An 11415-nucleotide genomic window follows, 5' to 3' on the forward strand; every position below is an offset into this window, starting at 1 on the left:
ACATTATTACACATACAACAAGACAGAACGCAGAAAATCAGTAACACTAGGACATGAGCCATTGACTGTGTTTGTGTTTTTTTTTGGTATCTAGGGCTAGCTGAATACGTAAGAAAACGTTAGGTTAACAATAAAAAGCACACTTCGAGATCTTAGACATAGACACCGGCCTGAAATATGTAAAAGGTGAATTTCTGTTGCGAAGAAAATCAAACCCTTGAATTGCATGGTGAGTATAATAAGAAGAGATGTAGGAACTGAAGTTACATTTTCATATTTGAAATGGGAGACACTTGTTATGGTTGCCTTTGAAGAATGGTGGTAGTCTTTAAAGTTGGTTTTGGTTGCTACAAACTCCTCGTTTGTGAGGTCAGCATATTGGTTAATGGCAAGTTTGAAAGACCTGTGATTCTCTGCATTGAAAGCTTGAATGAACTTGACATTTTCTTTGAATATGCTCATCCGCTTCAACTTCACTTCACTATTCTCATACACTTTTCCATAATGTTGAATCCACTCATCATGAGTGGAAATAGAAACATGATCATGCACAAGAGATGAACTTTGAATAATGAAAACACTTAAAATCATTAGTGTTTTAAAAGCCATTGTTTGGTTAAGTTATGTGACCAGGTTTCAAGAATTGCATGACATTTATAACTCAAAAGGTTGATACTACTACTTTTGTCCTATTCTTTTCTCTTTTAATTATCTTATTTTGTTAATATTTATACTAATAGACCAATATTATTCATAAACCCGTCATTTTTTTCTATTTCATGTTTTTAAATAAATATCATTTATGTTCCATTTCATGTTTTTCCATTTATGCAAACATGTGATGAGTTATTTTTTATTAAATAGTATTAGAGCTCCTCAACATATGATATAATATCTATTTTTTTTATTTTTTGAAGAAATAGATAAGTCGTGGATTACTAAGCCACAATCTTCAATTGCGTATCAGAAGGGGATACGAGAATTTATTGATTTTGCATTTAAAGGTCTAAAAGAAAACGACGTAGTAATATGTCCTTGTAAACGTTGCGGTTTCCGAAAATCAAAGAGTAGGAGTGACATGTTCGACCACTTAATGTGGTCACCATTTCCGCAAGGATACATCATGTGGATTCATCATGGAGAGTCCTTTGTACTACCTAGTACTATCTCCCCTAGTACTACTCCAAATATGGTTGAAGATACTATTACTGTCGAAGATTCTATTCAAAACATGATTAACGATGCATTTGGAGTTGATAGGAATCGTGCTAATGAAATACCATCTGCGTCAAATTTGGAGATTGACCAAGAAGATTATGTGATGCCAAGTGCAACTCAGGAAACGAAAGAATCCAAGGAGTACTATGAATTGGCTAGAGAAGGAGAAAAACCTTTATATGAAGGGTGTAGACGATACTCAAGACTATCTTTTTTGGTTAAGTTATACCATATCAAGTGTTTATGTGGATTGAGTGAGAAGGCAATGACAATGATTTTAGAGTTAATAAAAGATGCATTTGAATATGCAAACATTCCAAGTTCGTTCTATGAAGCCAAGAAATCAATCACAAAACTTGGTTTGAACTATGTAAAGATACCCGCATGTCCAAACGGTTGTATGCTTTATTGGGGAGAAGATGAAGAGAGGGAGACTTGCAAAAATTGCAACACTTCAAAATGGAAAAAAAATGAAGAGGTCTCTGTTAACAAGAAAAAGAAAAAAATTCCTGCCAAGGTTCTTCGTTATTTTCCATTAAAGCCTCGATTACAGAGATTATTTTTGTCATCAAAGATGGCCGAGGATATGAGATGGCATGCAACAGATATTAACATTGATGGAATGTTGAGGCATCCTAGAGATTCAGAAGCTTGGAAGAAATTTGACTTGACACATACTTGGTTTTCATCAGATCCACGAAATGTGCGTCTTGCATTGGCTAGTGATGGATTTAATCCTTTTGGTGTGATGAGTACAAACAATAGTATTTGGCCAGTTATTCTTATTCCATATAACACTCCTCCATGGGTTTGCATGAAGCAAACATCATTTATAATGTCAATGATAATTCCCGATAAAGAAGCATCAGGAAATAGTATTGATGTCTACTTACAACCCTTAGTCAAAGAGCTGAAAGAGTTATGGACAGATGGTGTAGATACATACGATTCTTTTAATAAAGAGATGTTCAAGTTGCATGCAAACTTGATGTGGACAATTAGTGACTTTCCAGGTTTGGGTTCACTTTCTGGGTGGAACACATACACGGGACTTGCTTGCCCGTCGTGTAACTTTCAAACTACACCTCTCCGTCTTAAAGCTAGCCGTAAATGGTGTTTTATGGGTCATCGCCGTTTCCTTGACCGAAGACACAGGTTTAGATTGAACAGGATTCGCTTTAATGGTGAACAAGAAATGCGGAGTCCACCGAGAAAATTATCTGGATATGAAGTTTTTGAACAAGTTAAAGATCTTGAGGTCATCTTTGGTAAAAAGCCAGTGAAAGAAAAATCGGTAAAAAGAACACGTGAGGGACAACCTATAGAAGGTGATAGTACACATTGTGATCCTACCCAAGGTCATCCTCAACAATGGAAAAAGAAAAGCATATTTTTTGAACTTCCGTATTGGAAGGATAATCTTCTGCGCCATAATCTTGATCCGATGCATATTGAGAAAAATGTGTGCGATAATGTCCTATTTACTTTACTAAATGATAGACAAAAGAGTAAAGACCATTATAAAGCTAGAGAAGACCTTCAAAATATGGGCATATGACCTGATCTTTGGCCAGATGAAAATGGTAGAATTTCTCCGGCAACCTTTAGTTTAACGGGTAAAGATAAAAGGAACTTTTTAACAACTTTAAGGAATATTAAGGTGCCTGATGGTTATTCAAGCAACATTTCTAGATGCATTGACTTGGTAAATCTCAAGGTGAATGGAATGATGAAGAGTCATGATTGTCATATATTAATGGAACAACTTCTACCATTAGCCATTTCGTACAACATTACCTTATGAGATTTCAGCAGTTTTGATTGAGTTGTGCTCATTCTTTAGACAATTATGTGCTAAGGTATTGAATCTTGAAGACTTGGAAAAATTGCAAAACCAAATAGTCCTCACTTTATGCCACATGGAAATGTTATTTCCTCCCTCGTTCTTCACGGTTATGGTTCACTTGGTTGTTCACCTTGTTGAAGAAGTTAAACTTGGTGGTCCTGTTCATTATCGATGGATGTATCCTGTTGAAAGGTAAACTGTGTGATTTTGTTCTAATGTTACCAATTTAGAAAGTTGAAATTTTTTTAACTGATACTCTTGTGGTTCAACAACAGGTACTTGGGAAAACTTAAATCATATGTACGTAATAAGGCAAATCCAGAAGGGTCTATTGCCGAAGGATACCATTTTGAAGAGATTCTCACATTTTGTTCAAGATATCTAGAAAACATTGAGACTAGATGGAATCAACCTGGACGTGTAGATGATGACCCTATTGGTGATATCCAAACAGGTTCACGTGTAGCAGAATTATTTCCTAGAATTGGAAAACCTGTGGGTAGATCTTCATATTACACCCTAACACCAATTGAGAAGTTGCAGGCTCATAGACACGTTTTAACGAATTGTCCAATAGTTGACGACTATCTAAAGTAAGTAGTTTTATTCCATTTAAGTTGTTTCATCTACACTATTAAGATTTTTTTTACATCTAATAACGAATATCCAAATAGGCAGTTTCAAAGTATTACTCAGAACCAAATGAGGCGTAGTCAAAGAAGTGCTACTGAGATAGACAAGAAGGTTCATAGAGAGTTTGCTCATTGGTTCCGCAATCGAGTGAGTTTTCTTACAAAAATAAATTTTTATATGGAATTGATTTTTAATAATAACCAAACTAATTGGATGTTATATCGTGTATAGATTTGCAACAATCTTGACAACATTGATGGAGTAGATAAAGATGTTCTCATTAGCCTTGCTTATGGCCCTTTTGATAAAGTTAAAAGGTTTACCGCGTTCAATGTCAATGGATTCAAGTTTCGAACGTTGGAACGAGACAATTCTTTAAAAACTCAAAATAGTGGAGTTTTTGGCATGTTTGGGACACAGAGTTATTCAAGCAATAGTGATACCCAAATGAGATTTGGAGGGGTCCCTTACTATGGAAGATTGATAGACATTATTGTGCTTTCCTACGATGGCTTCACAGTGCCCATGTTTAAATGTGAATGGGCTAATACCACAAACCCAAGAGGCATTAAGATAGATAAGTTGGGTTTTACCTCTATAAACTTTGCAAGACTACTACATATTGGGGAACATGAAGATAATGAGCCATACATTCAAGCGTCAGAAGCTCAGATGGTTTTTTATGTGGATGATGAGAGTGAGCAAGGATGGAGCATACCTGTTCATTTGAAGCCAAGAGACTTGTATGACATGGGTGGAAATGATGAAATTATGACACCCATTGAGCCATATCCATCACAAAATTTGGAACAAATTTTTTCTAATGATGATCTTGGAACTTCAGCGGAAAATGATGACAATAATTAAGATACAGTTTTTTTATAGTTAGAAGTCTAGTTTGTTTGTAACTCGTGTGAGACTTATGCTTTTTGTTGCTTATCCCTAATTAATGTATGAGATTCTTACAAATTAATTATATGGATTGTTGATTGATACTCACTAATGCATTTTATTTAGTCTGTGAAGGGTCGTCCGAGGTTTGTACAACCTGGAGAGCTTGAAGTAAATAAGAAGCGCCTACGTTCAACGACAACTAGAAAATCATCAATAACCCCTTCTCCAGTCCAAACTACAATAACCCCTCCGCCAATCCAAACTACAATAACGCCTCCGCCAATCCAAACTGCAGAAGATTTAGTGGTAGAAGATGAGGATGGAGATGTTGTTGTAGGAGATAATACTGAAAATATTGTGGTAGGAGATGAGGGTGAAGATGGTGTGGTAGGAGATGAGGGTGAAGATGGTGTGGTAGGAGATGAGGCTGAAGATGTTGTGGTAGGAGATGAGACTGAAGATGTTGTGGTAGGAGATGAGACTGAAGATGTTGTTCAAGTGGCTAGTTCTGAGTATTGGGATGTAAATGTTATTAGTAAGTAATTTAAGGTTAAAGTATCTATAAATAATTTAAATTTATTACGAAGTTGAGTTATGACATTAATTTGTTTACTTTTTATGTGATAGATGAGGATGGTTATGTTTCAAAGACCTGTTTATGTGTGAAAGACTTGGTTGCGAACTCAGAGTTTGATGGAACATGGATAATACTTGAATGGGATAAGAGTCATTGTGCAGTAGGATCAGCTGCTCGTTTGTTAGCAGGGTATTTGGGTACACTTGTCAGAATGTATAAAGACTTTCCCATAATGTTCGAGAGCTGGAAGGCTATTCCAATGGATAAAAAACAAAGTTTTATGATACGAAGATAAAGGTGGAATTAATAAACAATTACATTTTTTAAATAAATTTCATGGTGATTATTATTTGCTTTGTCAATTAATTTTTATTTTTGTGATTAGGGCCATTTTGTTGTTGATGATGCGCGTGACAAAGATTACATACTTGCTTCTGCTGGGAAGAAATGGAAGGATGGTCGACATCACTTGTTCCATAAATTTTATAAATGGGATCTCACTTTGGAGGAAAATCTTAAACATTATCCAAAATGCCAAGGCATTACGGAAAACGATTGGACCCTTTTTGTTCAATATAGGCGGAAAGAAAAAACGCAGGTAATATCAGTGTTTTACGCTTATAATTGTATTTTTAATATATAACTAATGCATTCTATTTTATCCTTATCTATAACGTGTGTTTTTATTTGTTACCAATGTAGAGAATAGCAACAAAAAATGCCCAAAATAGAGGAAAATTGAAGATTCCGCATACACTTGGATCTAAGTCGCTTGTAAGGAAGCAACATGAGTTGGTATGTCTAAATCTATATATTCTAATTGTATGCCTGAAGTACAAATAATTAACATTTGTTCTTATTTATAGGAAGTGAGAGATGGGCGATCATATAGCAGAGGAGAAATGTATGCAGTTTCACATAAAAAATCAGACGGGTCTTTTGTCAATGAAGATGCATACCACAATAATGTAAGTACAAGTTAATTTTATATTATAGAATTTAATATAAATTTCAACAGCCTACTACATGAGTTGTAAATGTGCTATTGCCCAAAAGGATCAACTTGAAGACCTGAAAGCATAACATACCAAGCCCGAGCCACATCATATTTCTCTAGCTTCCATTTAAATACAATATCATATCAAGTTACATTCTATATAGACACCATCATGGTTTAGAAACTTTTTGAATCAGAGAGAACAGTGCCAAGAAAAGAAAGTAAAAAGTATTGAAGAGAGTAGCAAAATCCCGTTTGGCAATGGGATGAATTATATAAAACAGTCACACATATTGTATGTATATATTACTACTACATCTAAAAAAGTGCACTGCATAGTACCTCAAGGCCAAGATCATATACAAGCATTTAGTAAAACTATTTATTAAATTCTATTATACTTGTATTGTTTCATCAGCCAAAGTTCTTAGTTCATATTGACATCCAGTGTTTGTAAACATGCTGCCGTGCTGTGTAAACTTGTATTGTTTCATCAGCCACCCATATCAACATGCTGCCGTGCTGTATCAACATGCTGCCGTTACTGTGTCATCATTATTAAACATTGGTTTCATCCACTTTTTGCTGATTAGTCTTGAGTTGCAATGAGCTTAAGTAGAATTTCACTGAATAGATACTGCTGACAAAAATGGATCTACAAGATGCCATGGGCTAAAAAAAATAGTAGTATTATTATCTTAGAGTGATTCTGTGTAGCTCAATTTTCTCTTTTGCATGTGTAGGAAAAATTACAAGCTGCAATTAAGGATTCTGTGTCTGAAAATGAGGCATTTCAGAAAGTATTTGGAAAAGAACATCCTGGATATGTTCGTAGTATGGGACTTGGAGTTACGCCGTCTCAAATTAATAGATCTACGAGATCGGCGACTTCTTTGGAAGAAAATGAAAAAATAAAGGAAATGCAAGAAGAAATTAATGCACTTAAAGAAAAGAATTCAAAAATTGATGAATTGATGGAGGCAGTCGCATTCTTAAAGCAAAGGGACAATGCTATGATAGAGGAAATTGAACGCTTAAGGCAAATGCAAAATTCTAGTGGAAGACAGGTATATTATTTTGATGCATTTAAAATTAAAGTTCATGAGTATTATTTTAAATAATATTATTTTAATACTTTTTTTCTTTCAGGGATTGGAATCACCCGCTGATGGTAGACGTTCTTTTGAGTCTAGCTACCGAATTGCAGATAATGGATCATCAAGAAGGACAAATTAGACGTTGCTATGAATTAATTAGATTATAAATTTTCCTATGTATTTTTGGCACTATGAATCTTATTATTATAAGATTAGGATTTGATATGTTTTTCGGTTTTTTGTATTACATGACATGATTATGGAACTCACATTTTTTTAATATCACAAATGTTTATTTGATATTACATGTTTTTGTATTGAAATTAATTTTACTACGTTTAAAAGTGATAGAAAATCAAATAAAAAATATTACAAAATAATAATAACATAAATAAAAATAATTTAAAGAAAAAAATAATACTGAATTTAAAAATATTTCAATAGATTATAATTAAAATAAAAAATATTTAAAAAATACTATAGATTAAAATTAATAATGGTTTAAACTGTTATTAAAAGTAAAAATTTAATAATTAATGGCGCTTTAAACCGTTACCATGAAAAATATATTAAAAAATTTTATATCAAAATTACGACGGTTTGAACAGTCACAATGTCACACACACGACAGTTTGAAACCGTCACAATTAAAAACAAAAAACAAACGACATTTCCCGACTGTTGGTAACCGTCGCAATTATCATTAAACGACAGTTCCCAAACCGTCGTAACATAGAACGACAGTTGGTATAACGGTTTTGACAACCGTCGCAATGCAGTCCCGCGACACACGTTTTTAGGACAGAATTACAACCGTCATAATGCGCACATTGTGACGGTTCTAACCGTCGTAACCTTCTAAAATGAACCGTCGTAATTCGCTAATTTTCTTTTAGTGTTTGAATTTCTCTTTGTGATCACTTGTTTCAGAACTCTTTATGTCTTCAGTCTTCTATGTATCTGATCCATCAGAACTTTGAGACTACATGCATTTGAGCTTCTGGGTTTGATCACAACATTTCTTGCTTCTGGACTTGAAGCTTCAGAGCACTCAGCTTGCTTCAAATCTTTAAGAGCTTTAGAATTGCTTTTCCCATGTATTTGCTTCTCATTTTGAGCTTTGTCCAGAATATCTCATTCCTGCAAAAACTATCAAAGACAGAAAACTTGCAATATATTTGTTAGGAATGTTGATACTTAAGCCCATCAACTGATATTATAAATCAAGTCAATTATCACATTTCTCCCCCTTTTTGTCATAACATCAAAAAAGATAAAAGATTTAGATGAAAAAGACACACAGAGTGAAGAAAGAAAAAGATAATATTTCATTAATTAGAATCAGAAGATAATAATACAGAAGCAGATGCAATTCAAGCAGATGCAGAAACAAAGAAAACAAACTAAGACACAAGACAGACTACGACTAGCTAAACTTAGAAGCTAAGACGGCCAGAAGGTTCTTAATCTCAGAAGTGTCCGCAACTTGCTTCTTAGTAGCTTCTTCTTGAGTGTTCATAAAGGATCTGAACTCAGCATGGGTGTCCTCGTGCTTGTCCAGACAACTAGCCAAGTTAGCTTGATTCTGTTGGAGCTCCTTCATAGTGTTCACCAGAACAGAAACAGAAGAACCAGCAGAAGCAGCATCAAAACTGTTATCCAGAACAGGATGATTTGCATCAAATTCAACCATCAGAACATCTTCATGATTTTCCTCAACAGGAATATCTTCAACAGGATGTTCTAGGCCTTTAAGAATTGCAGTCAGATTCTCTGGAGCAGTAGGAGTCTCAGGTTCTGGAGGATACTCAACTTCTGGGTATACCATTTCAGGAGCCTTTTCAGAAGGGTTCTCCCTGAACCAGTTGAACAAGGCCTGAAAATCTCTAGTCAAAACTTTGTATGGATGTGGCTTCCACACAACAATTGCCAAAGGATTTTCTTCTTCAAGTTCATCCACAAACTGCTTCTCTTCCAGAGGCTTCCAGTTGGTGATGGGGTGATAGTACTGTCATACCCCAATTTTTGACCTAAGATACCACCTCATATCATTTGCATATGCATCATTTGCATCTCTAACAAATTGCATAGCTTGTGTTTGTTACTTGTGCTCAGCAGGGTTTAATCAAGAGATCACTCATCAGTGCAAGAAACAGTCAATTAGGGTTTTGTTCTCCCTTCATCTCAAATGAATCATCTTCATCTACAATCAATATTTGGTCCTCAGAGATTCATTTCAACAAGCTCAAAGGCTCTGAATCGACTGAATTAGGGTTTTGACTGAAGACAACATACTCTTGACTTTTACTCAGAATTTGACATAATGACTTGGGACATGATATCAAGACCCCAAGTGCATCATTTTGACCTAATCCATTGGCTCGGAACATCTCTTACACAAGGAATGATCAACAGTGAAATTGCAAATCATCAGATTAGGGTTTTGAACTATCAGGGACCAAAATCAGGGATCACATTTGGGAAACCCTAAAAATCCCCAGGAAGTCAATCAAAGGTTTCAATCATCTTCAAATAATCCCTATGACAATATCCAATGAAAATTGTGTCTCAATTCTGAAGGATAGAAAAACACTTAGAAAGGGGGGGATTGAATAAGTGTGACTTTAAATCTTGGACGATAAAAATAAATTGCACAATTATTTTTATCCTGGTTCGCTGTTAACGAAGCTACTCCAGTCCACCCCCGCAGAGATGATTTACCTCAACTGAGGATTTAATCCACTAATCGCACGGATTACAATGGTTTTCCACTTAGTCCGCAACTAAGTCTTCCAGAGTCTTCTGATCACACACTGATCACTCCAGGAACAACTGCTTAGATACCCTCTAAGACTTTTCTAGAGTCTACTGATCAACACGATCACTCTAGGCTTAGTTCACTCCTAAGACTTCCTCTAGAGTCTACTGATCAACCTGATCACTCTAGTTACAAACTGCTCAGCCAACTGCCAAGACTTCCTAGAGTATACTGATCACACGATCACTCTAGTTCCTTACAACTTAATGTAATTCTAAGAGTATTACAAATGCTTCTTAAAAGCGATAATCACAACTGTGATATTTCTCTTAACGTTTAAGCTTAATCTCACTAAGATATTACAACAGCAATGTAGTGAGCTTTGATGAAGATGAAGATTCTGAGTTTAGATTTGAACAGCGTTTCAGCAAGTTTGATATAAGTTGTTTTGGTGCAGAATCATTAACCTTGCTTCTCATCAGAACTTCATATTTATAGGCGTTGAGAAGATGACCGTTGAATGCATTTAATGCTTTGCGTGTTCCGTACAGCATCGCATTTAATGTTATACGCTTTTGTCAACTACCTCGAGCCTTGTTCACGCTGTGTCTACTGACGTAGCCTTTAGTAGCTTTAACGTTCCTTTTGTCAGTCAGCGTAGTCTGCCACGTGTACTTCCTTCTGATCTGATGTTTGTGAATACGACGTTTGAATATCATCAGAGTCAAACAACTTGGTGCATAGCATCTTCTGATCTTCTGACCTTGAAGTGCTTCTGTTGCGTGATACCATCTTCTGATCTTCAGTGCTTCTGATCTCATGTTCTTCTGATGCTTCCATAGACCCATGTTCTGATTCTGCTTCGACCATCTTCTGATGTCTTGCCAGACCATGTTCTGATGTTGCATGCTGAACCATTTGAGACACAACTTCTGAGCGCTGAATTATGCGTACTCTTTATATATTTCCTGAAAGGGAAATTGCATTGGATTAGAGTACCATATTATCTTAAGCAAAATTCATATTATTGTTATCATCAAAACTAAGATAATTGATAAGAACAAATCTTGTTCTAACAATCTCCCCCTTTTTGATGATGACAAAAACATATATAAATGATATGAATTTGCGATCAGAAAGAGTAGACGGCAAAAGACAAATTACACAGCTATAGCATAAGCATATGAATAAGTCTCCCCCTGAGATTAACAATCTCCCCCTGAGATAAATAATCTCCCCCTGAAATAAATACTCGAAGAACTTTGATAAAAGACTTCCCTGATTATTTCGGTAGAGACGATCATATAAGCTTCTGCCTTCAGAGAATTCATAGCTTCTGACTTCTGCTTCCATTGGACAGCTTCAGAACTTGAATTTCTTTAGATCCTTAGAACA

At 35.3% G+C, this 11415-nt stretch overlaps 2 protein-coding genes across 2 annotated transcripts; both read left to right on the forward strand.

The window, feature by feature from the left end:
* Positions 1 to 1123: 1123 nt before the first annotated feature.
* Positions 1124 to 2776, forward strand: LOC131648975 (uncharacterized). Its single transcript, XM_058918715.1, has one exon. The coding sequence runs from the start codon at positions 1124 to 1126 to the stop codon at positions 2774 to 2776; it is 1653 nt and encodes a 550-aa protein (XP_058774698.1).
* Positions 2777 to 4725: 1949 nt separating this feature from the next.
* Positions 4726 to 7450, forward strand: LOC131646131 (uncharacterized). The gene is made up of 7 exons (XM_058916270.1): positions 4726 to 5126; positions 5219 to 5465; positions 5554 to 5766; positions 5871 to 5963; positions 6035 to 6136; positions 6909 to 7232; positions 7315 to 7450. Exons 5-7 carry the CDS (start codon positions 6071 to 6073, stop codon positions 7399 to 7401), a joined length of 477 nt encoding a protein of 158 aa, XP_058772253.1. The 5' UTR covers positions 4726 to 5126; positions 5219 to 5465; positions 5554 to 5766; positions 5871 to 5963; positions 6035 to 6070; the 3' UTR covers positions 7402 to 7450.
* Positions 7451 to 11415: the final 3965 nt, after the last annotated feature.

This window comes from Vicia villosa, linkage group LG2 (genome assembly GCF_029867415.1).
Source record: "Vicia villosa cultivar HV-30 ecotype Madison, WI linkage group LG2, Vvil1.0, whole genome shotgun sequence".
In the NCBI taxonomy this organism is placed as follows: Eukaryota; Viridiplantae; Streptophyta; class Magnoliopsida; order Fabales; family Fabaceae; genus Vicia; species Vicia villosa.